The sequence below is a fragment of the Diadema setosum genome, chromosome 7 (assembly GCF_964275005.1).
Source record: "Diadema setosum chromosome 7, eeDiaSeto1, whole genome shotgun sequence".
In the NCBI taxonomy this organism is placed as follows: Eukaryota; Metazoa; Echinodermata; class Echinoidea; order Diadematoida; family Diadematidae; genus Diadema; species Diadema setosum.
Genome location: NC_092691.1, coordinates 19,153,557 through 19,181,505, shown reverse-complemented (window position 1 = coordinate 19,181,505; position 27,949 = coordinate 19,153,557). Strand labels below are relative to the sequence as shown.

Here is a 27,949-nt window from a genome sequence, read left to right as displayed (position 1 = left end):
CAGTTGTGTAACAAAACAGCCTACCATATAAAATTTTTGCAATAAAGCCTAAAATATAAGGAGATGTCACTATTTTTCTCATAAAACCAAAACTGTAGTCAAGTCTGGAAACATTTTCATTATAACTATTATTCACATTTTGTATATTTAACAATACTTAACATCAATTATACGGATTCAAATTTTTACATTGGTTGTTTCTATCCCTAACTTATATTTTTGGAACTATTTTGAAGCACTAATGCTGGGTTTTTGTTTCTGTTTCATCTGCAAATGGTAAATTATGCCTTTAAGTGAAATAAACTTTACCTCTCAATCTTGAGCTGATCCACCCTACTGGAAATGGCATCTTCCAGTTTTTGCAGAACAGACTGGGTGCACAGATCACTGCCTTTCACACAGGACATCATCAGGTTAACTACACAGCAAATCAAAAGTCAGGCATGCACAAACAAGACATAAAAATAGTCTGAATAAACACATACCACTCTTGTTTTGCTCAACAAACCAGACTCTAACATCACGAACAACAGCTACATTTACACCTTTACTACTGTCATCAGCCATTTCTTGACAAATTCCCGATGCTATTTTCAGTGCCTGCAAAGACACTGTGTACAGGAGCTGGCTTCCATTCTATTTTGCATTCCATCCTTTATTCCTTTGCATCCATGCATTTCATCTTGTCTCTCCGTGTTGCATTAAGCTTCTCCTATATTGCAGCTTTGATCATTCTTCTGCTACTTATAAACTGTAGCGTTTGTGTTAGTACAACTTCTTACCCTTTCAGATGTTATAGTCACCAACGTAAATGTCAAGAAAGAAATTTTTTCCTAGATTAGGAGTAGAGGTGATATAAGGTTCTCTACATGTATATCAAAACTGCATTACACCAGCTCCACACTTAAAACTCCATCACCCCATCCACACACCAACATATCTGTCCACAGCATCCCTCTTCTCCTTCAAACTCCTCTCCACATAGCTTGCGCTCAGCTGACCAACCGATCCAGAGCTCACGTCACCACCAGAGTCCGCAGATCGACTCCACAGGTGGTCAGCAATGGTCTTGGCTGTCTGGACGTCAGTCCTGAGAGACAGGCTGTCCCTCCCGAGCATCTCGATGAAGGCGACGCACGCAGCACAGATGCCGTCGTTGGCAAAGTTGTGCAGGGCGGTGATGTAAGCCTTGACGTAGACACGGAACAACCTGTTGTGAATCCAGGAAGCATGAAGAAAGTGTATCTGGTAGAGTCTTCAGTTCAGGAGGGAAACTTGCAGCTTTCAGCATGCTAATCTCATTAACAGGGTGCAAATATAGACCAGCCCTCACATGACATCACAATCACATGACCACAATGGTTGATGGTCTACGGTTATGATTTGAGAAGCTGCTGATTTTGTTGGAACGTTTTGTTTTCTTTTTGTATTTAATTGCTTTCCTCTATGCCATGTCTATCTATTAAAAAGAATTAACTATAAAAGCTGTTATATTTGAGAGGGTTAAATTTTTGCGAATTTCACAAATCACTGTTGAGCTGCCAATTTAACAACTCACAAAAATATAGTGAACAGACAGGCATTAGTGCACATTCAACAGCATTGGTGTCAAATTGCGAAAACGACATCTCGCGAAAATGTGTGTGACCTCAATTCATGGAAATACATGTATCTGTACGTAAAAAGAACAGCTTTTACAGTAAATCAAGGAGGCAACTTTCCCTTAAAGTTTTTCAAGTTGCAGACAGACAGGCATTAGTGCACTTTCAATAGCATTGGTGTCAAATCGCACAAACAACATCTCGCGAAAATGTGTGTGACCTCCTCAATTCATGGAAATATCTGTATGTGAAAAGAACAGCTTTAACAGTAAATCAAGGAGGCAACTTTCCCGCAAAGTTTTTCAAGATGCACTCTATTGCAAAAAAGTGTACATTGTATGATGCCAGCCACAATTCCAGATGAACTCACGTTGTCTTGGTAACCTCTTCTCCTGCTTGCAGCAGGCTGGTGATGAAGGTGATGTAGGCAAAGGATGGTCGGCCCTGCTTCAGGTAGTAGGTGAAGCTGAAGGCTTCTGTGTAGGCGTACCGCTGGATCAACCGCGGGTCAGAGAAGTATGGCATCTCACTTGCAGTATCTGTATCATGTTACACGCGAAAATTCATTGTGTGTTAAAGCAGCATTGGTTTTGCAGCCTCAACAGGTTGAAATGAAGAGTTAAGTTTATTATCAAGGATGATTTCTACCATTACAATACAATAACAGATTGAGCGAACTGACCCTGGGAGAGCTGTATGAAATTTTAAAAAAAAAGAAAAAAAGAGGGGGGGCACGTAAATGACTCACATGAGAGTATCTAGCCTACCCACAATTTGGTAGCACAAACTTGTGTGTTTGTGTGCCAAGCTATTTCTTGATCTGGAAGATTACACAAATACTCTTGTTTTTATCTTTACACACGCTTGAGATTTACGCATATCTACCAATATATGGCGTACATTTTTGCTTTTTAATTTTTATTTCTTTTTACTATCACAAATGAGATCTTCTTAACATGTATGCATACAAGATTGCACTATCATTAGAAATGTCATCAATCTTCCCTCCTTTTCTTTATTTGTCTTCTTGTTCTCATCAACAGCATTATCATCATTTTCTCCATTTGGCTGACTTCATGTCGTTGTTGATTATCTTTTTTAGATTATCTTTTTTTGTTGTTGTTATGACACTGTTCTATGAAAATGGCTAACATGTTCTTGTGGCAGACATATTGAAAAACAGAGCCCTGTGTCAATAACACTCCATACAGGTAATGTTTTCACTGACTGCATATGTATACATCCTTCGCCTATCATCATCATCATCATCATCATCATTAGCCGTGAGATGGCACTACGTATATATACCTTCAATGCTGGCCACATTGTTGGTGGACTGCCACAGAAACAGTTTCCTTGGGTCAAGAGGTGCATTGCCCTAGGTGAGAAAACATTGTGTGACACACATTAGACAACATGATACAGCATGCAATGTTTGATCACAATTATCAATATCATCATCATCATCATCATCATCATCATCATCATCATCATCCTTCTCCTCCTCCTACTCTTACTCCTACTCCTCCTCCTCCTCATCATCATCACCACCATTATCATCATCATCATCATCATCATCATCATCATCATCATCATCATCATCACCATCGCCATCACTGTCATCGTTGTCATCATCGTCATCATCATTATGCCATCTACTGGTATGCATATCAAGTCTCCTGTCTAATTTATAGAGCTGAAAGTACAGGCCAGACTCTATGCTTCACCTGTGCATCTATCAAGAAAAATGATTTTAGATATCATATGCTTTGGTAAACAAACAAAAATATAGTGCCTGTGTGCAGATGGGTTTCTTTAGTTCATAGATAAGGGCATCAGTGTGTGTTTGACTTTTCACACACAAACAGAATATGTCAGTGGGATTCCATTTTAAATACCTGTAAGAGTTGGTACACTGAGATATCTTGTGGCTTCACCCCACCCACACGGGGCGGGGGGAAAATGGCTGCCAGCAGCTTTGGGTAGGGACGGAGTACGAGCTTCAGTCTCTCTGCAGACACCTTCCACAGCTGTTGTTCCTCACTAGTGGCTGGAGTCAGTGCCTACGTGATAGCACAAGAAAGTTTTACATCAGAAAAGAATGCTCACACATCACATCACATCACATCATATCAACCGGTTATTTCTAAGTTCCTTTCGAAAAACCTACATCAAATTAGTGTAAAACCAGAAATTTTCACATGCATGGAACATTTGTGAATTTCACAAGGAGCGTGAGATTCATGAAAGTAAAATGCACACAAAAGTTTTTGCCTACACAATGCAATGAATGCCAGTGGCAATTTGTGAAAGTTTGTTGCCTCAAATGTATGAGGTTTTAGAGTAGTGCATACAAGCATAACAATAGCAACTCTATCTAATCCAAAGATGATCAGAGGAAGATCAGGACGTTCATTTTGGTGATTATAATTTTGCTATTGTGTGGGGATATGTGTGTGCAAATACAATACATTCATGATATAAAAAGAAAATGTTCTGCATGTATCATACATTTTCCAAGTGATGCACCACATGACTGGTATGTGTAGTTTGGATGCTGCAATTGACAAAACAAAAACAAACAAACAAACAAAAAAACCTACAAGAATACCTACCTAATATTCTTTGTATCTCTTCATTGGAGAATGGATCTCACTTTAGTAAATATGACAATGACAGCAGGATAAAATCATTGGTAAAGTGCACAATTGTTTGCCTTACATTTGCTTGTATTTTTTTCACCTCACCTGTGGGATAGATCCTGGAGCATAAAGGAGGGTTGCCATGGCAACAATGGGATGGCCTCCCTCCATGAGAGCTGACACAGTTGGTTGCATGACTTTCAGGAAGAGTCTGGCATTTGAGAGACTGGCCTGGAATACCAGTGATGGGTCTACACCAGATAAGTATGAGATAGATAATCAACCTTTCATCAAGCAACTTCTATAAAGTCAACTTTTATCTTTTTTGCATCTCCTTTAATTTATGAAGAATTAATTAGGAGTTACTGAAATATTGCAAATATTCTTGAAATAAGACTAGTTTTTGGATAGGCTGAGAGCTTTTGACCTAGAATTTTGAATATGGCCTTAGGATATGATGATAGTAAAATGTACTCCTAGGCCCGAATTCATGAAGGTGGTACAACTGAAACCACGGTTCAAACCATGGACAATTTGTATGGAGCGCCAAGTATCGCATGGCCAATTTCGTTATGAAATCAGTCATTTAGTTCACGAAATGATCATTTTGTCGACGAAATGTTGTCATTTCGTTACGAAATCAGTCATTTCGTCGACATAATGAGTGATTTCGTAATGAAATAGACCATTCGACACTTGGCGCTCCATACAAAGTGTCCATGGTTTAAACCATAGTTTCAATTGTACCACCTTTGTGAATTCGGGCCCTAGAGTTTATCTCAGAGTTGATGTGTATGCTTGGCCTTATAATCATCATAAACACTGTGTTGTTATCAATAGCTTGAAGTGAAATGTTGTTCTATCTTCATATTGATTTTCATGAATAAAAGCAAAACCCAAAAACAAACATTGGAAATAGTTTCATTGCAACTGCACATAAAAAAAGAAAGCAATGAAATAACTTGACACAAGAATCATTAATTTGAATACCACAATATTTGTTGTGAAAGTGAACAATTTGGTAGCAATTACATATGCAAATTAGATGAGGTGACAATGTCACTGTCACACAAGTCTCCAACTCATCATCATACAACTAACTCACTATCTTCATCATTTCAAGTGAAATTGAAACAATAACTCATATCCATCTCAGCATATGAGACTTCAAAATCAATGCTGGGAGAGCATTGTATATATAAAATTATCAATCAAACAAATTTTGTGTTACGCCATAGTTTAGAAGCTAACGTCTCCTGAGTCACAGAGGGAGTGTCTGGTCTGTCTTAGTCCAGTGGATTGTACACTGAGGTTTAGATAGTGGGGTACAGGTTTCGGTTTGAGCCACGCCAGGGTACTTTGACATGAAGCAGAATACATCTCAACAATGCTCTGCTACATCCAGGGGTATACACCAATTTCCAGTATTGTGATGATGTTGAATAGATTTATAGTATTGGATTGACATATGTACACCAGAAAGGGGCAGCATGGCTAGAATGCTCCATGGGAAATGGAATTAGTGCACTGTATAAGTGCAGCTCTGATTCAAAAGCGTCAAGACACGGCAGAAAATCATGAAATTTCGGGGAAAAAAAAATAATCGTCATAATCCGATATCTTCAGTTTGTAGACAGTACTCTCTTGGATCAAGGACTGACCTGTGACCTGTCTTCCAATCCATCTAAAATGGAGGAGGATCTCAAGCCACGGGCAGGAGGCTAGAGGGAGCTGAAGACTCATCACTTCATTCTCAGACAAACACAGGCTGCAAGAAGAGAATAATAGAAGGGAAGGGAATCAGAGAGCAAAAAGAAAGAGCGAGAAAGTAACTGAGATGGCATTTGCATGACAGGTATTGACTGCAATTACTTATTAATCATAATTATCAACGTCATATACGATAGAAAGAAGTTTTGAAGGAGTGTTAACTAGGACTCAGTTCCGATGGATTCTGATTTATTGGTGTGGTGTGGTTTTCTGTAAGAGGCTGTATGGTTTATCAAAGTGGACTTTGTTAGTGTATTAATAGCTGATTTATCTACTGTATAATTATGTTCATCCATACACCATCTTTGGGTCTATCACCTATCAACCAACCCTTTCGCCACCTATCTGTCCCTCTACTCGTATTACCTATCCATCTTATATCTATCCATCTTCTATCTATCTATCTGTGTACATTTTAAATATTATCTTTCTGTCTACTATCTATCTTCTGTCTATCCATCCATTTATCCATCCATCTTTCTGTCTACTATCTATCCATCTACCTATTACCTACCTATCCACATACAATCCATCTGTCCATAAACTATCTATCCATATATTATCTATCTATACATCTACTATCTACCTAACCATCTGCTACTAGTATCTACAGTTCGACCTCGATTATCCAGCCTCCTTTTATCCGGAAATCTCTATTATCCGGACGCGTTCACGCAGTGAAGGACTTTTTTTTTTCATCCAAAAAATGAGAAAAAACAGTGACTTTCATGGATCTATTTCACTAATTTCGTAAGATGTGCATGATAGGTTTCTCAATATCTAATGAGGTAAAACAATGTATGATTTTCACATAAAGATATGCTTTATTTTTGTGAAGAAAGGACTACAATTTTGCGCAGGCTAGCATAGATTACACCACCGTTGCGGGGTACGCTACCTGCCTAGCTGACAGTGCACTGGGACGTCAGCTTGGACGGCAGCTATATACATTAACATTGTGTCTCCCATATGCGGCCAATTCGCTTATCCGGATGAGCGCCAGTCCCGACATGGCCAGATAATCGAGGTCGAACTGTATTTTACTTCTTTCAGAGTGTTTATTTATTTACTGTCCATCTATCTTTCTGTTACCAGTCATAGCTAGAGCTATCTTCAGCTTCATCAAGACTGCCATACCTGTAGAAGTCCAGGAAAGCATGCAACATTCCGGGCAACTTTTTCCTGATGCACATGTCAAGGAACCACTGCTTGAAGGCTGGTATGACCGAGGCAGTGTCTGCCCGCTGCCCCAGTGGGTGGGGGCGCTGGAACAGCTGCTGGGTGCTGCTTAGGCGTCTTGTCAGCAGGTCAAAGGATGCCAGTTCAGCAGAGGAGAAAATGCCATTCCTAGAAGATGAGGCGACACAAAGCATTAGCGCCTTTTCTTATCCTGACAAGTTTGCATGAAATGAGTTTTTGATCTTGAAGAAGAAATTTATCAGTTCACAAATAGGTATACATTGAGACACTCAATAGTAGACATACAATAACCATAAACATCTTTTCAAATTGATTGAATGAACTTTGTCAATATGTGAAGCGGCAATGATAGACACAGCGGACAAAGAAAACATTCAATAACTTGACCTTGTTTTTACTAACCTTACACTGTAAAAATTGTAGGCGCTTACAGTGAAAACGATATTAAGCCTACTACATCATGGATATTGCCCTCACACAGACATATGGACACTACCAACTTCATCCATTTATTCACGCATGTGAGTGTGTGTTTCTATCATCTCAATCTATTTCCCACCTTCTTTTGCCAGAAATTTGATACACATTGTCATATTTCACCATTGAATCGTTTTTTCCCTCCTGTCAAATCAAATATTCTTCATATATATCCCCCTAGACCCATACTCAAGATATTGTCCAATCTTGCTGCTCATCTCACATGTAAAATCTAAGCCACATTTGCAAGTATGAAATTACGTATAGCAGCACTTAAATCTGTTACAGCAAGGCTCAATTTAAGGCCCCAATCCAAATGACAGCAGCTGTTTTCTACAGTGTCATGAATGCAAAATGTTAAGCTCTACACAATTAAAGCCGTGGAATGGAAGTGTTGATCACACAAGATTAATGACAAAATAACACTTAATGTCAATGTTTTACTATACTCTCTATGTCACTTAGCACATGCCCTCAAAATGCATAAAAATTACCCACTGAAATAATCCTCCAAATCCATCCTGTATCATAATGACCTTTAGGTGGGACTGTGGCACTTTTACAACTCAGTGGGTTTGTCTACTTTGCAATAGCAGTCAGCATTTGTATTATTTCGCTATGTTTCTTGCAGGGGATGGGGGATTAACTGAATGCTTGACAATTCTTGGTGACACCAATACCTTGGTACCATGTGCAGAACAGCGTTTTAGATGCATTATTGGAAGGCTCAGGGGACAAACTTGCCCCAGTTTTGGCTGCATATGCACTCGGGTCATGTTTCATCTTTATCCAGGGGCATTTTTGGTTGAAGATTTCTTCTCTTTCCATCATGTGACCAGTACATTAAAGCCTTGCAGTAGTGAACCATGACTCTACTCTTATCTAGTTGATTTCTAAGCGAAGAAATAAGCAGTAACGAAAAAAAAAAAGCAGACAAAAATTACGTTGAATTGCATTGGAACTAAAACATATGCAAGACAACCAGAAGCGACAATAGCACTGAGGAAAACCACAGTGCATCTGTGACAGGGCTTTTTAGCGTGTGCAGAAGTTTCCTGAACACTGGCGATACCGAGAATTGACAGTTATGTACACAGGCCCACAAAGGACTGTGAAACTTGGCAGGGATCCCCTACCTTGACAGCTGGTCCAGAATCTTCTCCCGCAGGTACTGAGAACAGGAGTCCATCTCGTGAGCCACACCCGGCAACAGGCTCAGCTGCTGCAGCCACGGGCTGAGATCTCTGGAAGAGGAGGAGGAACCATCTGGACTGGGACCAAAGCTGGACCTGATCCAGAGCTGGAGCTGATCCCACTGGTGATGGGCAGTGAGGTAGGACCAGGCTGAGTGTGCACTGAGACTACTGTAACTGATGGAGGTATCTTTAGATATCAAGGGGAGAGAGAAGGAGGAGGAGGGGAAGAAAGTTGAAGAGAACACAACCGGCAAAGGAGAAGAAAGAATAGGAGGATGAGAGGAGTAGGAGAAGCAGAAGAACAGGAGGAGAAGAAAAAGGACAAGAGGAAGAATGAGGAGAAATAGCAGATAGAATAGAAGAAGAGGAGGGCATATTAAGTAGGTTGTGAAAACAGTACTGAAAAGATATGTGACATAGCATACAAATTTTGCCTCTTGTTGTTTCGTGCTAAGAGATATGATGATAAGTTGTACAGGCACAGCCACTAAAAACTCTCAGTCCTGCACTTCTTCCACCCAGATGTAAAGCAAAAGCTTCCTTAATGGTATCAATACTGCAAGTTCAAAATAAGGAAAGAGATTCCAGATTGAAATCACAAAAACAAAATAACAGATATGTGTCAACAAGAGAGAATTGGTACAATTTGTCTGATGTGTTCTGTGATTTTGTTAGATTTCATTACCTGTGATTTATTTATTTTGATATAAATGACTAATTTTTGTAAATTGTGAATAAAGTATATCTACAGGCATAATAAAAGGTCCTTCGCTAGGGAGGATCATTGTTTTCGGTAGCTGTATATGGCAGGCAACCATTATAGACAGGTGGCCACTAAAGGTATGTTTGACTATATATACATATATACAATGTAGATCAAACCTTTGCTCCTGGAGGCCAGGAGTCTCTCTAGTAGGATCCTGTCCCTGGTCTCTGGACTCCAGCTCCTGACCCAGTCCAGGACTACATGGCTGTAGTGGAAATTCTCACAGTTTGTGGGCTCACTGGACACCAGGATGTCCCCTCTTCTCATGACTCTGTCCAGGAATGCCTTGGCCTCAGCATCGGGTGGAGGGAGCCAGGATTCAGAGGAAGAGAAACTTTTTTTTTTTTCACAACAAACAAAAAGAAAACTTATAGATAAAGGCATCAAAGCATCAAAGAATGAAAAGCGACTAAATATACATGCTCAGACAAATGAGTGCAGTACTGATAATGTATGATATTGACCAACATTGTGATGTATTGAAGTGTGTGGGCAATTGCTTTTAACCTCAGAAAAGAAAATACGAAATTCAATAATTCCCTCTCAAAAACATCAAACAAACAAACTGCAAGAAAATGGTTCTTGGGTCCTTCAGACAAACTTTACAGCAATTACATAAATCCCTTTACTACCGATAACAGCATACATCAAAATTTAGAATATGAAGTAAGTTGAAAGTGGAATTATTTCTATAGTTGACAGCTACTTAATCTGCATTGCACTGGAGATATCTTTTTAGATTTTACACAGGTGATACCACTCAAAACAAATACGAAATTTGATGTGGGATGGAAGGCAAATTAAAGCTGAGCATGAGAGTCCAAGCCTGCTGATATCATCAAACTTCCACATACCTGCGGCTCTTCTCAACGGCCAGAGCTTTAGCCTTCTCAAAGGACTGACAGGTGTAGAGGTGCTCTAGTTGGTGAGTGAAGTGGATCATCTCTGCTTCCTCCGCTGAGAAGTCATGTGACTCTCTCAGTTCCCCAATCTGTATTGGGGTGGGGGGGGGGGTGGGGGGAATGAACACATGCTCTCATTGGTTCAAAATAAAACTAACAGTACACATGCCCAGGGATGTTGACTTTGTAAACAGCATTGCGTTATTCTGAGGTTTGAAAAAGCATATTTTTGGTGGGGGAAAAATGTTTGTTTACTTTCATTGCATAAGCAAGTATAGTATTAAATATAATTTGGGAAAACAGTATTTTCCATGAAACCAGCAGTATTTTTAGGGGGAAAAACGATTCAATTAAATACTTTATCTATTTCCATCAAAGAAGAAAAACAAAACATGATTCAAAGTGGTACAAGTTGTCAAGTTGACCTTCATTCATCTGATAAGGACAGTTCGTCCAATACAAGATACCTACCAAGAAGTCTCGTAAACCAGTGTTGGCTGTAAACAGGCAGATCTTCTTCACTTCTTCTGATACATTGTATCCCTGAGAAAACAAACCAGAAACATATATCGACAATGAAATAAGGAAGATACTTTTAAACTCTGCAAACGATAAAAAGAATCACACAATGCAAATCACCACCAATAAGGTGCCTCTTTCTTTATTACAAATGATGTGCCATATTGATTTTATTGCTGCTGTCAGAATTATGTGTAATCCTGGACCTCAGTCTTAACAACTTCTGACTTCATCACCCTCTGTGCCAATAAAATGAGCAACGCTTGGCACTGTCTTAAAATCATACGTGTACATAAGACACAATGTAAATATCCTGACTACGATGTGCAACTAAAACTATTGATTTACAGAACATACTAGTGACTTCCTATGTCAAGCATATTTTTTGACAAATAGGTTTCAAGTCATTTAAGACCTACAAAATAATAATGCACAGCTATAGACACTGCAATGGACCACACAAAGCTACAATACTAAAATGACTCAGTCACATCTAATACACACCATGTTCTGTAGCATGGTACACGCTTTCTCCATCTCCCCAAACAACAGGAAACTGTATGCTTGCATTAGGCCCGTCTCGATCAATAGAGGGAGCCCTGTTGTCTGCAAAGAGCCAACCAATCCTGGGACTCCCTGCTGCTCCCGCAAGTAGGCCTGAGCTAGAGGGATCTGCCTCGTAGTGATGGCAGACTGGATGATCTCCTGTAAAAACAGACAGTAATCAAGGGAATCGTTCACACCATTCCACGTAACAGGCTGTGCCTTTGACTTGAGAGTGATTAACAAGGCAGTAATGGACATCACACACTGTACATGCCATATATTTAGCGAGTCTAATTTTTCGCGAATCAGGACTTTCAAACAATTCTGCAAGTGGTTGAATGCACAATCGAGGAGTACAGTGTATGGTGAACAAAGAAATCTACACGTGCACATTCCATTCATACCAAAATAAGAGGGGTAATAATTCTGTGTTGCTAATTTTCCAAATAGCATACAACTCACGAAATTCAAAAAAATAAAGACCTCACAAAATATATGGCATCTAAAGTATGTGGTGATGATGACGATGATAATGAACAGTATTTATATAGTGCCATTTATCTGTAAAGAACATTCAAAGGTGTCCAACCTCCACACAATATGTCATATATCATTCATAAATCTGCTGGAAAAGAAAGGTCTCAGTTGAGATTTGAAGGTACCAAGATTGTTACAATCCTAAAGTAGGATTAGTAGAGTTCAACAGACATGGAGCAACTGAAGAGAAGGCTCTCCTACATTTGACAAAATGTTGATAGATAGTAATGGCTTAAACATCCTCACAATACAGACAAATGGACAGACAAACAGACTTAGAGATATTTAAAGAACCAATATCCAAGCATACAGTTAAACTCGCATAAGTCGATCTTCTCGGGACTGAGCAAAACACATCGACTTAGGCGAGTTTCGACTTGTGCGTAAGTCGAAAAAAAATCGACTTACAGTTACACCACGCGTACACATGTATAATGTACATGTATGTTGTCTACTCTGGAGCCGAGAGCTGGAGCGGTGTGCCCGATATTTGCCCGTCAGCAAGACACTTTATCCACATTGATGCAGGCCAGGGCTCCACACTAACTTTTATTTTGGTGGCCCAATCGGGCCACCAAAATAATTGATTTTTATTTTTTGGTGGCCCGAAAAAAAAAAAAACAAGCAAAACTAAATCGGTATAAACATAGAAAAATAAATATTAAGTATTACTGAAGTGATACAGGACGGTACCCACGTCTAAAATAAATAAGTAAAAAATTTAATCATCTTATACCGTTATTCTGAGTTCTAAGATTTAGCAAATAGGCTTATTGATTATTATAAAAGTTGATGCCTATTTACGTGGTCAAAATTTACGTTTGAAATGAGAAAGTGGGAGCATTTGCAGACTTTTGTAAACATCCGACATTTGTTTTAGCATCGTAAAGAGCCGAAAGTGACCGTTATTTATTTCTGATTGTAAAAGCAATCATCCACCATTTACAAGTATTTTAACACCTTCCGGAGCCGAATGTTACCGCTAATCATTTTCAAATGTAAAAACAAGCAACCGACATTCATTCTAAGATTTTACGGAGCTGAATATCATCCTTATTCATTTCCGAACGTGAAAGCAAACATCCGCTTTTTATTTCATCATCTGAGCCAACTGATACCGTTAATCATTTCAAAATGTAAAAGAAACAATCTGTTACTTTAGCATCGTACGGAGCAGAATATTTCCGTTATTCGATCTCCAAATTCAAAAGCAAACACCCGACAATTATTTTATGATCGTAAGGAGCCGAATGTTACTGCTGTCCACTTCCGAAAGTGAAATGAATCATCTAACAATTATTTCAGCATCGTAAGGAGCCGAATGTTATACTGTTTTCATATTCGAACGTCAAGGCAGATATCCGACATTTACTTTACCATGAATGTTATTATTATTCATTTCGAAATGTTAAATAGCAAATGTGTGATATTTATTTTAGCATCTTAATTATGAAGCAGAATGTTACTGCTATTCACTTCCGAACGTAAGAGCAATCATCTGACATTTATTTTGGCATCTTCCTGAGCCGAATGTTACATGCTATTTACTTTCGAACGTAAAAAAAAAAGCGAACATTCGGCATTTATTACATCATCGTACGGAGTTGAATGTTATTGTTATTCATTTCAGAACGTCAAAGCAAACATTCAACATTTATTTTAGCATCTTCCGGAGCCGAATGTTATTGCTATTTACTTTCGAACATAAAAGCAAACATCAGACATTTATTTTATCATCGGACGGAGTTGAATACTATTGTTATTCATTTCCGAACGTCAAAGCAAATATCAAACATTAACTTTACCATCAAACGCAGCTAAATGTTACTGTTATTCATTTCGAAATTTAAAAGCAAACATCCGACAGTTATATACCATCGTATGGAGAAGAATATTACTGCTACATGTATCCACTTCCGAACGTAAAAACAATCATCTGACATTTATTTTAGCATCTTCTGGAGCCGAATGTTATTGTTATTTACTTTCGAAAGTAAAAGCAAACATCAGACATTTATCTCATCGTCGTACGAAGTTGATTATTATTGTTATTCATTTCCGAACGTCAAAGGGATAATTCGACATTACTTTAGCATCTTCTGGAGATGAATGTTATTGTTATTCCCTTTCGAACGTAAAAGTCAACATCCGGCATTTATTTCAGCATCTTCCGGAGCCGTATTTTATCCTTATTCATTTCCGAACACAAAATCAAATATCTGACATTAATTTCAGCACCGTACGGAACTGAATTTTACCATTATTAATTTCCAAAAGTATAAGCAAACATCCGACATTTATTTTAGTATTATACAGAGTCGAATATTACCGTTATTCATTTTCAAAATTAAGAGCAAACATCTGACATTTATTCTAGCATCTTATGGAGCCGATTGTTACCGCTGTTCATATCCAAAACTGAAGGCAAACATTCGGCTTTTTTTGGTGGCCCGGCGTGCGTTTTTGGTGACCCCGGTCGCATATTAAGCCATTCGCGAAAAGACTCCGCTAAGTATAAGGCATAGATCGCTACACTCGGCAGGCTCTACGTCGTCCTTTCACCAGGTCTGGGTATAGGAAACCAAAATCTCGCGTGAGTTCTTGCGTTACCTATCGTTAATGTCAACGAAACATTGTTAATTTGCACTTGGGATCGTTACTCATCGTTACTACAAACGTTACTTTTCCCGATCGTTAGTTTGCGTTACTAACGATTCAGGTGAAACCGCTTGCGTTAATGAAACTTTAATGTTTATTAACGCAAAGTTTCTTTTGGTATATACAGTACTGTATGTAAACAAAAACTGGCGTCTCGTGATTTTGACAGTGATTTATTACACAATAAAATCTTATTCGACTTAGGCACAGTGAATTCAATGGTTTTTCCGTGAAAGTGTTCTTGAAATTTCATCGACTTAGGCGAGTATTCGACTTAAAACATTCGACTTGTGAGTGAATTAATACACGTAAGTCAATGGGGAAAAATCGGGACTTTTTAAAATCTTCGACTTAAGCGATTATTCGACATATGCGACGTCGACTTAGGCGAGTTTAACTGTATCTTCTTTTCTGAGGGCATTAGACACTTCTTGACAACTGCTGATTTCTGGAATGAATGGACCGATTCACATTCAACTTTGAAATACTGCTTAGGAAATTTTGGCTGTGATTTGTCAATTTTGCCTCACCTGTGGAGACAGAGAGTCCCATGCATGCAGATCGGTGAGAGTGGTCGTCTCTTTCCTCCCATACATCATCTTGGGGGCAGGGTGTCTGGCTGCATCTACAAAGGTTGAACATACGACAACACAAGAATGGAAATAGATTAGATACTGTATACGCCATATATTTCGCAAGTCTAAATTTTCCTGACGATTTAGCGAGTGGTTAAATTCGCGATCGTGGAGTCCTGTACTGAATGGGGAAATGTACACGCATATGTCATATTCACATCGGGATCAGAGTCAATATTTTCGCTTATCTTTAATTTCGTGAATAGCACCTGACTCGCAAAATTCGCGAAAATAAAAACCTTGCAAAATATTTGGCGTATACAGTAGATAGACAGAATGAGAAAGAGAGAGAGAAGGCCATGAGAATGATTATATGCCACCTCATGACTTATTTTGGCATTGGAATATGATCAAGTGATTTCATAACTTCCACTGAATTGTAATAACTGGCAAGAAAAAAAAAATGCAAAGGTTATCTATATGTTGTTTAAACACGAATGCATCAGTGGCACAGCTAGAAGTATACATGCGAGATTTTACTCCCTTTATCTAAAAGAAGATATGTCTTTTTGTCAATACATCATGCCAAATGACATATTGATATTGTGTTGGTCGTAAAACCACAAACTTACCTGTATCATCTCCTCCATCAGGAGAGTCATGAGAGGTTAACATCCAATCAGGAGATCCCTTCAGGTAACCTCGCAGCTGAAACGTGTAATCCATTAATTTCTTCACCGTCTTTTCCAGATCAGCTCGGCTCCCTTCGAATCCCTCTGCAACCACCATGTGCATGGCTGTCGCGGCCCCGTCGGCACCAGGGGAGGAGGTGGAGGATGAGGGAGATATTCCATTGGGTGACAGCAGTGGGGATGATGCACCTGCTACAGATGCCTGGGCAGAAGCCGAGGGGGAGGAGGAGGAGGCGGCCTGGTGGGCGTCTGAGGATGACAGGAGTTGCAGGGCATCGGTCGCATTGTGGATGAGCTTGTTCAGGTGCTTCAGAGTGAGATGCAGGAGCTGGAGGGCGTACTGCTTGGATTTGGTCTCCCTGATGTTGGAAGCGATTGCCTGGGACAGCAGGTCCATGGCCAACCAGAGCTGCATCTCCTCATTGGAGGATGACACTGGAGATGCAGGAGGGGTTGTCAGGGTCGGACCACCAAGGGGCATCAATGACGCCACACCCTTGGCATCCACCTGCTTTGATCTAAACACTGGAATTGAGAGGTACACAGCATGAAAAGGAGAATAGTCAGCACAGAGGCATTCATTATAGGTAATGCATATCTGACTTTCACACACAACCTACACTCTCTGACAGTGTAAATCTTTTTCACACAAAAATTGTGACACAAATAAGTGGTACACAGACATTCATTGTGGGTAAGGCATATCTGAGTTTCACACATATCATACCCTAAATTCATCTAATATCCTTCGTAGGAATATACTTCACATTTCTTTTTCACACAGAAATGACAAAAGAATTACCACTACACAGATATTCATTTTGCGTAAAGCATATTTGAGTTTCACAATTATCTCCTCTAAAGTCAGTGAAGTCTTAGGTTTTCTCTTATACATTAATGACATAACACTGAACTGTACTCTCGCTGAACTTGCTGTACCCATAATATGTAACAGCATGTCCAGGCCTTAAACTAGAATGTAATTATAACAGCATCAAAATAGCAACCTTTTCATATGCAGTACTTGCTTTTAAGAAACAACAAATCATACAATCGTTTTGAGAAAGAAGGGGGGATGGATTCCACCCCCCTCCCCTCGAGATCTCGAATCAATTTCTAATTTTAATTAATTAATTATGCAAATTAAGCTCAAGATCATATTTTAGCCTAATTAAAAGCATTGAGAGTCTCATTTTTGATCTGTATATCTGTTTTAGCATATTCAACAATTGTACATCACAAAAAGTTCCAAAACTCATTTCAATTCTTATGTATCTTATTGTTTTCAGAATATCTTATGTATTTCTCTGTTTTTCAACTTTTGTTTTTTCTTTGTTTTTTTCGTTGGAAATTGTCACTGACCACTTTTCTACCATAATTAGCATAAAATTGATAAATTAAAGTGATTAATTGTAAAAATAATCAGGTCTTTATGACTTTCATGACAGAGCACTGTTTTCCATAGGAAATGTACACAAAATCACAAAATTGTGCCCGTTTTGGGGCGACATTCCGTTACAAAAATGGGCGTGGCTTCGCAAAAGTATGCACGGATGTTGCAAATTTGGTCTCAAAAGTTGCGCGAGACTTGAACAAATAAAGTCAAGAAGCCTCGCGACGAGGCCTTCTCGCGTTACAGGATTATAGCGGATTTTGCCCCCCCCCCCCCCCCCCGGCCCTTTTAGGGTTAAACAATATACGATAACAAGAAATGAAGTCACAGAACTTGACTTCAATTTATGGCATTGATGACATAAAAATAAGGGGCATGAAATAATTACTTGCATTGAGTTACAAGGATAAATTGGTAGAATACCACCCTAGGAGGTACCATGGCAGTCTCTGACAGTTGCTTGAATGATCATCTACAAGACAAAAACCACCACATCTTTCCTCCTCTTACAAATTGTATGTTATCTTTCCGGCAACCTCTCACAAAGTTCCATGCGATCATGTATGACTCACAATTCTCCCCACTCTTGAGGAAGAAGGCAATAGTGTCAAGCTGCCTGTGTTTCAGCCCTATCTCCAGAGCATGGATCGGTATGGCACAGTGGTCCCAGTTGTTCAGGTGGCACAAAGCTTCAGTCACTGTCGCTGATTTATACACCATCATCTGTGTGAAACAATTTGATGACTTAACATGCTTCTGTCTTGAACTTTCATCTCTCTTTTTACGCCAGAGTATTTTGCATTTAACTGCAATAACCATGACACTACATAAACAAGTACTGCAATGCCCAATTGTTACTCTTGCACTGTGAGTAGCAATGGGGTCTATTAAAGTGTCCTGCAGAAGGACAGTAAAATACACGTATTCGGTGATGCAAAATTGTCGTCTGATGAGCTCCAGTGTGGAGACTTATTTATGAGCTCTACTATTAGGAGACATGAACTCATTTTATGAGCTCCAATGTGGAGACGTTAGAATACGAATATAGATTTAAAAATAGCATGGTTTGATTTGTCAATAACATTATTTTATCATTTTCATATCAGTGCTGGCTGGTCAAATTATTTCGGAGAGGGCCCCATCTTTTTTTTTTTTCTTTTTCTCTTTTCTAAAACAACAATGACAGAGGTGGTGCAGACTTGATCAAGTCTCAAACATAACTACACTTTCATCGAAATAAACTGTTGTGTCTTCTACCAACAGAGGGCTCTTCAATAGATACATGTACAAGGAAGCTAGGCACATCATACCCTGTTGACGAGAGATTCTTGCTCCATACCCATGGACAACAGTCTGACCTCTGACCTGGTCAGCAGTACGTGTGGCTGGGTGAGGTCACCTGACAGGGACACCAGGGTTGGCTCAAGGAAGCTGTATTTAATGTCACACGAGAAGGAAAGAATATCTCTGTCAATCTCTGGCAGCATTTGTTTCATCAGACCATCTATTACAAGAGTATGCCAAGGTTCACAGATTCACCAACTTTTATATCATCAGAAGACTCAGAGTTAGGAGAATGCAAGGATTTCAAAGTCAGAATATTGATGTTTAGCAACTGATATCATGCTTTAATGGTGACAGGTCACACACGACATGGGTACATTTGTGTGCCACTCTTTTTAAGAATAGAGCTCATAGCTTCTTTGGCTTAATAATATAGATTTACAATGATCTCTCAATCTGCAGCTTACCTGTGGAAAAGTGAAGCATTGCTATCAAGATCTAGGTAGCAGAGTCCACCGTAGCAGCTGCTCTCTGGGTCTTGTGGTGGACTGCCATAACACACCACAATCGACGAGTGACTGGCATGAACTTCCCTCACCGGTAGCCTCTTGCTCACCTTGGCTGCACGAATGGCAGTAGACAGTGGTTGATCTGCCCCCCTGCCCGCTGTCTCACTTCTTTGGCTCGTTGCCTTCACCGAAGTTGCGTCTGATGCTGGACGTCCGTGTTTCCTCTGGAATCTGGTCACGTGACGAGCCTGAGCGACCTTCCCCCTGCGTACCATTTTGCCGTCCCTCTGGTTCCCTGCATGATAATGCCCTTCTACTATCTGGTGCCAATTCTGCCAACGTCCCGCATCACTACACGACTCTTGCCGATGGGCTTTCAATGTCTGGCTATCTCTTGAAGACAGCTCTTTCGTCAAGCTGTCCACATAGTTCCACCAACTCCTGTTACCTGACGCACCCTTCTTGCCGACTGGGGACGCACCTTGAGAGAAATCAAGCTCGTCTTCGTCCTTGTCTAGTCTTTGAGTTCTCCTTCCGGGACCGACACCAGTCCCTGTACCTCCTGACAAGACATGCCTGGGGTTGTGACTAAAATATTCCACAAGGTTGATCCGATACAACCCGTACTTGGCATCTGTATACGCGACAATAACATCCTGCAGATCCTGGCTGACGTCAAAGTGGGATGGCTTGCCAACGTCCTGTGACTCCAGGATTCCAACATTGGAGAACATGCTGTGGATGAAGTCATTGTGATTGATGTGAGCGACAAGTTTCTGACTGGTCACAGAAAAGATGGCTGCATTCAATGATCAGTTAAGTCAAACAAGTGCCTGCACGGAAATAAACATTCCTCTAGTTTGTATCATGTCAAGATGCAATACATCGAAGAAACTACCAAGAAAATTTTATTCATGCATAAAATAACACACACTAGCTCATTTACATTAATTTGTCAGAACAGAATTTCAAATGAAGGTAAATTGAAATCAGTTTCATCTTGTGTATAATCTCCAAAAATATTTCTACAGTAAGAAATGTGAGGTAGAGCTATCACGTAAAAAAAAAAAAGACATGAAAGGGAGAAAAATCAAATATGCATACAATTGTTTGCAACAATGAATTTATAGTTGACAAACACTGCATAGATGATGTAGAGTGCAGTTGCGCAGTGAACATGTAGCTGTTACTGTCACAATCATACACTCCTTGCATCTTGGTACTGCTACAATGTAGTAACTTTTTCTGGTAGAATAAATATCCAGAATATGCTGAAATCTTCTAATGTTGTTAGACATCAAAAAAGATACTGTACCATGTCTCTCACGGCAAACATGCTGCACTTATTTTAGTTACAGTAAAGGAACTCGTCCAACAGAATGCATTGTATACTTTGAGGTAAAACTTGTAGTTACAGGATTAGGACGTGATGATTGAAAGGATACAAAAGTTGCCACTGGGATGCAGAACAAATAGCAGTCTGCCCTTCAGCCGAGCCTGTTGGACAACCTCCTCAGTTACTCCGCTGTCCACCCATGACAAGGTGAACCTCCTTGAGATGCTACATGAGGCTGGTTTGGCACTGTCAAACTCCAACTGGCAAAAGTGAGTCCCTACCAAGAGGGAGGCAGATGTCTGTTCCACAACAAGGATGTGGACCTTTGGGATGGCACTGCCACCTGTCAAGGGGAAAAATAAGCAAAAGACCTGAACCATTTTAAACCCTGTACAAATCATCGCTAGATAGAAGCAGACTTACTGTTTCTGTCAATTCTAGCAAGCAGTGACCAGACTTTACCAAACGTCACATTCGTCGCTGGGGCGACAAGACCTTGTATCAACAAAATGGCAAATGTTCAGGAGAGCAAAAAAACATGGCAGCCAAAGCACTGTATCAAATGGGAGAGCCTTTCCTTTGGCATGCTGGTGTGGCTTCATTTTTGGGGTAAGACAGCTAGGATTTGGACAGGACATCACTTAACCGATTATCTGACCATTAATCCAAAAGTCATTTTCACCAAAATTTCAGATAAGAGGTCTTTTCGCCCCAGCGACAATATATGATTTGATATTTACAGTATTGCTGGAAGTAAATTCCTTGATATTAGATAATACCAGCAATGCATATCTCAGATATCAGCACTGCCGGTAAAGTTGCCATGTGAGATAACCCTATATTAGGCAAAAACTGGGCGATGTAGAGTTTAGTACAGTCTGCAGTTGAGGGCATTTTGGAGAATGAAATTCCAGCAGGATGTCTGTAAACACACAATCAAACAAACACACAAGAATAAGAATGATATCAGTTTACTAACTTACACCACCACCATGTTGTCACATCCTGGCTGCCTAAACATTTCTGTATGTTTGTTTCAGATACATACCAGAATTGTCACATTTATATTGAGTAGGACAAATGTACACTGTGCAAGCACATCATTCTCTTGGTTGGCCTGAAGCACACATGTACAATGTACATGATGATGATAATGATGCATTTGGCTTGCCACTACACAAATAATGAAAAGGTGCTTACCAACTGCTTTCAAGAGCCTCTCCTTGGTACACACACATAATGCCTCTACTTTGGCATAGTCGTTGGAAACTGCTCCTTTGTCATGGGTGTGCTTGAAATGCAGATTGACGACAGTCAACGACTGGTCACGCCCAGTCACAAGGATGATATCCTTCTGAGTTTCAGAGATTGACGGCTGGCAGTGATGTAAACTGAATAGAATAAATTTTGAACAAATGCTAATGACACTTAGTCTAGTCTATGCCATAATTTGTGTTGTTTTCCTTTTTCTGTATTTACTTGTAATCATACCGTGGTTATGAAATTGCAACATTAACCATGTAAGAGACAAAATCATCCATGAGCTTCCTAACCCCCCCCCCCCTTCCCCCAAGATGGGCCAGCTTCAATCAGGCTGCATTTACACAGTGAACTTTGCCTGAGTCGAATCCAGTGGGATGGAGAAATTCTTTTGCCCTGCTTGCAGTGCCAAAAATGTAGAGGAACATCCGACAACATACAGAATGACTGATATTGACACCAAGATTACGTAAAGCATTCTTCTTTCACTTCTGCTAACTTGGCACACAACGTTACCTTTTCACAGTTACATTTCCGTATGCCTATTGATCCTTACATACATGTATCATAATCGATCCTAGATATCAATCTACTATTTTCCTTACACCCCAAACTGTCCAGCAATGGATCAGCCTAACCCAAAAGGCTGTAAGGCAAGCCACCAATAAATCCACCACAATGCTGGCCAAAATTGGACCACCTGCTAAATCCGACATGTACAGTAGACGAAAAAATGGCTCATGCTTCTGTGCACGGTGAAACCTTGGCATGAGAGGTCGAACCTTCGTGCGGGTGCTGCTACTTCTACCCACTGATCCACTGTGTGGAAGCCTTATATTGTCATCTTACATGTCAGGATCCAGGAGGAAATTATAGGCTAAGAGTGCGAGATTTGTTTTGTTTTTTGCTTTGTTTTTTACTTGTAAAAGTTGTACCATTGTAGGATCTAGAAAGCATCCTACATGTACATCCACCAGTATCCAGGCACTAGTACACATACAGCAGAGTGCCCTTGAAACTTACACTCACAGGTATGCACACACACACACACACGTTCTAGTGCCAATAATAATCTTCAGGACTGAAGGGGGGCGCTACTACTTCTACCCACTGATGTTTTTTGCTTCGTTTTTCACTTGTAAAAGTTGTACCATTGTAGGATCTAGAAAGCATCCTACATGTACATCCACCAGTATCCAGGCACTAGTACACATACAGCAGAGTGCCCTTGAAACTTTAATACACTCAAAGGTATGCACACACACACACGTTCTAGTGCCAATAATAATCTTTAGGACTGAAGGAGGCAGAATAATGAGAATGAATGAAGGAATGAAGATTTACTATTATTTAGATTTTCTGCTTCCCAATAAGAGTATTGGATGTTCTTTAGACCTACTTTGTCATTAATGTCAATTTATTTCTTGTGCCAGCAAGACTGACCAGTATTTACAGCAAGGTAGGTAATTCAATGGCTGTTTTTGTTTTCAAGGCTGATTTTTGAGATTTGCAATTAAACCTCTGAAACCCCGGGGCACTCTTTGTACACAGTTATACTGTGGGAGCACTCTGAGTCAAAAGAGTGCTATCTCTGTACGTTGAAAAAGCAACACAAATCTTCGCACCACCATAAGTTTAGTAATTTACCAGTAAAAGGCTTACTTTTATGATGTACGTACATTTCTTACCTTATTCATACAATATGTTCACTGGTTAATTTCCACATTGATCCCATGTAGTCTTGAAAAAGACATTTTTCTACAAGTTCATCTCCATACCTCCTGTTCATTCTTTGGCTTTTGATGCAACCTTTGCATGGCACTTTACGCATTGGCAATATGAATACACATGAGAGTCGCGATGATTTTAGACTTTGAACAAGGCCCTTTCGCTACACGCTGTGTAGTGGCGAGCAAAAGGGTTGGAGTGAAATGCGCCCGCCCACACCAGCAGCGAGTGATCGGGAGCCACACGATGTCGTGCAGCAAGAGTGCCTGGTCAAAAGGGCTACAGTGCTACCGACTCGCGCAAGCGCAGAGATTTCAAATCCCGTCTTCCTGAGCAGTTGTCGATCTCAGAGATCCCTGCTGACCGAATCATTTAAAGTCATCGATTTATACAGAAATGGACTATTAATGATTAACGGACTATTACGTTCCGCGTATCCTCTTGTCAATAATTGGAATACATCGGTAAGTATTCAAATTGACAATTTTTTAATATTTAGGGTGAAATTTTACAGCGATACTACTGTATGCCCTTCCCAGATCCCAAATCCTACAATGCGCAGCCCCAATGCGTAGCTGGTCACAGTTATCTCTAGCTAGTCTTATCAAGATGTGAGTTTATAGCAGAAACTTGCATTTATTTTAAAGCAAGAAACACCAAAACAAAAGGATACGGTTATTAAAAGTCTCCTATACAATCTATCAATGTTGGTGTACCTCAGGGATCTGTTTTAGGCCCTTTGCTTTTTATATTGTACATTAATGATTTGCAATATATGCTAGTAACATTTTAGAAGCCCTTTCATATGCTGACGATAGCAATTTATTTATTTCTGGTGAAGATTTCAGGGACACATGTGCAATATTAAACACTGAATTGAATAAAGTAAACCAATGGTTTTTAGCTAACAAGCTGAAATTGAAAGTAGATAAGACTGTATGTATGATTTTTAGAACCAAAAATAAAATAATTGATATGGAACATGTAAATATATGTACAGTATTGCAGGTGCAAGTATTCCCATTGTACACTCAGCTAGATTTTTAGGAGTAAGAGTATCTAGATGATCATTTGACTTGGAAGAATCACGTAGATGAAGTCTGCTGCAAGATATCTAGAGCTGTTGGTGCAATCAACAGAATAAGTGAATAGTACCTTCAAATATTCTTTTAAATATACTATGATTTTACCTCACATTTTGTATTGTAACATTACTTGGGAAAATTATGCCAATTATTTACTTAAACGTATTTTCTTTAAAAACGTGCAATCAGAATTATTACAAAATCTGAACCTTTGACTCATACACAGCCCATATTTAAAAAGTTTAGGTTATTAACAGTGTATGATATTAACAAATTTGCTGTCTACATTTTTATGTACCCTTATCTTAATAATATCTTGCCCAAATTTCTCAGTAATTATTTCACTTTTACTCAGATAAGAAATACATACATGTACATTGTCATTGTATGTATACATTGTACTTGGCAATTTTACAATCTGTACATTCCAAATTAGGCCTATAGATATTATATACACTCCAGACGAACAATGGAACGCCTTATGGAACGCTTTATGGAACGCCTTGCCAAATGACTTAAAGTGTATGAACAATCTGAATTTATTCAAGAAAAGATATGATACATCTATTAAGTCAATAATTCTTCTGCCTTGTATGATTTTTGATTAAATTATGTAGGTTTATAAGGTATAACATATTTGCCAACTTGCCTTGTTGATTTGCCTTTGTCCCGCCGCCACGGTTTTGTACTTTGTATGTCTTCCGTTTCAGTTTTTATGATGTGTGTTCAGTCCAGACTCTTGTCCATGTATAGTTGAATATGTTTCTTGGGGATTAACCTTGAAAGGCTGGTTTAAGCTGGCTATGTTGATTCCTCCACTTCTCTTGATATACTAATGCCTATGTTTTGTATATTTTTATTTGCCTTTGCCAATTTATGTCCCTTGTTGTATGCTGTGATGTACAATGATAAATGCCATTGTCTTTTTTATTAGATTTGTGGAAATAGATTGAATTGAAATTGAAGTAACAGCATCCATGCCCACTCGACATACGACACACACTGCACATGAACGCGAGAGGGAGGGAGGGAGGGGCGCCGGGGCCGAGGAGAGAGAGATGGAGTGGAGAGACAGCTACTAATTGAATATACCAGTGCACACAGCTACAGAGAGCTAGTTCACAACTGTTCCAGCACAAATAACAACACGCGGGACTGTTGTTTACCTTGTCGCATTCGGCACAACTTCGTCAAGAGCAATTACTCCGTCAGCCTTATGTTTCTGCCATGAAGAAGGAGATTCACCATTGTTGCATATAATGATGGAGCCGGATTTGGCATGAAAGCTAAATTCTGCACATGAACTGAGGTGAAATCCCGTTCTCAATTTCCGCACACAGACGGAGTTCCGTATGTGCGAAGCGGCCATGTCGCAAAACAAACTTTATACAAATGATGCACAGGATAGAGTGCGTTAGTGTAGGCGTAGTGCACTCGAGGGTATTTACAATTGTGAAACATGCACGAGGCGAAGCCGAGTGCATGTTGCACTACATTGTAAATACCCGAGAGTGAGCTACGCCTACACTAACGCCACGAAATAATCCTGTGCATCATTTGTTTTATAAAATGGGTCGAAAATTCGAAAACTAACATCATTTTTCAGCGTTTTTCACGTACTATTGTGGGTCAAGACGTCCGAAGATGTTCGTCCCAAACTTTTACGCACGTCGCACTCGCGGAAGTCCCGCACATACAGTAGGCCTATAAGTATAATGGGGGGTTGGGTTTCCGGACACCCGCATGAAAACTTACTTATTTTACATAGAATATGCACCCTTTACCTTAAAGACTTGATATAGACTCCTCATATAGGCCTACTAGACAACATACTCTGAAAACGGCGTGAATTAACCTGCTAAATCGTTGGATTTGCTCTTCAAAGTGACTCCATGTACGCGTCCGGTCCCATAACGCTTGGTCTACTGTACTGTACAAAGTGTACGTATACTCAGTAGTACGGTACAGTATACGTACGTACGCCACATATGTTATGCACAAGGGAAGACAGGCCGGCCGGCCGGCAGCCCAAACTAGAAGTTGTTTACAGGATTGACAGCGCGTACGCGTATGCATGCAATTCATCAAAGGAGCCGCCGCGCGCACAGACGATCGGCAATCTACCATAGGATTACAGGCAGTGCAATTGTACTGAAGTAAAGGAAGGAGGTGTGTCTCATTTCAGCGCTTCCTATTGGCTACATTCTTGAACCCATTTTATAATCACCAATAATGAATGGAGGACACGAGTGTACGATTTACGTGCGATCTCATGTTTGTACGTGTAGTGTAATGTTCTAGGTTTTATGGTGATTAGGTTGCGTGGAATCAGCTGATCGTTGTACACAAATCACGTGGGAGGTTCTGAGTTCAGTCATTCAGATGCCCTCGTTGCTTGTACAATTTACATAATTTCCTATTCTACTTCAAAACTGATCAAAATTAAATGTATAAGATATATTGTGATATGATTAATCATGTCACAATTTCATCTGCAATTGACCTTGTATTCGGTGGTTAATTTTCTATCTTTGTATTCACAGTTGCATAATACGTTTCCTAGACCGTGTACTAGAACTTTTTATGCAGCAGCTAGATGACATTAATTTGACTCAAATTTTTGTTGTTGTTTCTTTTATTCTCAATCGGCCGATTCAACAAGGCCAAGAATGATCAAAAGTGGAAGTTGTCCTTTGTGCTGAAATCAAACTTATTCCCAAGTCCAGTTAACTGGAAATTTACTGGGTATATAATTCATTTATTATTTTTATAACATTATTTCAAAACTTACAGTACATACTAATTAATTCTACCTTGTGGCATTTCTAATTTACAAAAAACAAACACACAAACGAAACTTAAAATTCGAAAATTTGAGTTATGCATGAATTATGTAGTGACTAAAATATAACATCTTTTTTTTTTTCCTTCTGCTTGTTTGTATTTATTCTTTCTAGAAGTTTTCTTGTTGGTGGTTGCTGTTGAATTTTCACTTGACAGGCATATTATATATATATATATATATATATATATATATATATATAAGATTACCGGCATATGTTTTAAAGGAATTATCAGTTCACTGTTTTGTTCATCCATTTTTTGTTCTTTTTACTCATCTGTTCATTTGGACTATTTTAAGTTTGTAAGTTGCACCTGTAGCAAAGTCTAAACAAACTGGACAGGATGATTTCGCTGTTGTTTTCCTTTCATATCAAATGTGGTTGTGTATTCAAAGATGGAAATATACATTTTACAAAGGAAGTTGCATAT

General features: G+C 39.4%; 1 protein-coding gene across 1 annotated transcript in view; it reads right to left on the bottom strand.

Moving 5' to 3' along the window:
- The window catches only part of LOC140231100 (spatacsin-like), a 70,223-nt gene extending 44,178 nt beyond the window's left edge, over positions 1-26,045 (bottom strand). The window contains exons 1-21 of the mRNA XM_072311253.1: positions 25,843-26,045; positions 21,804-21,994; positions 20,713-20,946; positions 19,226-20,066; positions 18,785-18,905; positions 18,047-18,197; positions 16,022-16,606; positions 15,345-15,439; positions 11,578-11,778; positions 11,026-11,097; positions 10,507-10,643; positions 9,769-9,986; positions 8,827-9,073; positions 7,151-7,360; positions 5,905-6,011; positions 4,349-4,494; positions 3,500-3,664; positions 2,910-2,979; positions 1,972-2,140; positions 933-1,210; positions 310-418 (exon numbers count right to left, since the gene is read on the bottom strand). Of these exons, the coding sequence (XP_072167354.1) occupies positions 310-418; positions 933-1,210; positions 1,972-2,140; positions 2,910-2,979; positions 3,500-3,664; positions 4,349-4,494; positions 5,905-6,011; positions 7,151-7,360; positions 8,827-9,073; positions 9,769-9,986; positions 10,507-10,643; positions 11,026-11,097; positions 11,578-11,778; positions 15,345-15,439; positions 16,022-16,606; positions 18,047-18,197; positions 18,785-18,905; positions 19,226-20,066; positions 20,713-20,946; positions 21,804-21,994; positions 25,843-26,045 (4,550 nt within the window). The remainder of the gene's footprint in view (positions 1-309; positions 419-932; positions 1,211-1,971; positions 2,141-2,909; positions 2,980-3,499; positions 3,665-4,348; positions 4,495-5,904; positions 6,012-7,150; positions 7,361-8,826; positions 9,074-9,768; positions 9,987-10,506; positions 10,644-11,025; positions 11,098-11,577; positions 11,779-15,344; positions 15,440-16,021; positions 16,607-18,046; positions 18,198-18,784; positions 18,906-19,225; positions 20,067-20,712; positions 20,947-21,803; positions 21,995-25,842) is intronic.
- Between the last annotated feature and the right edge of the window lie 1,904 nt (positions 26,046-27,949).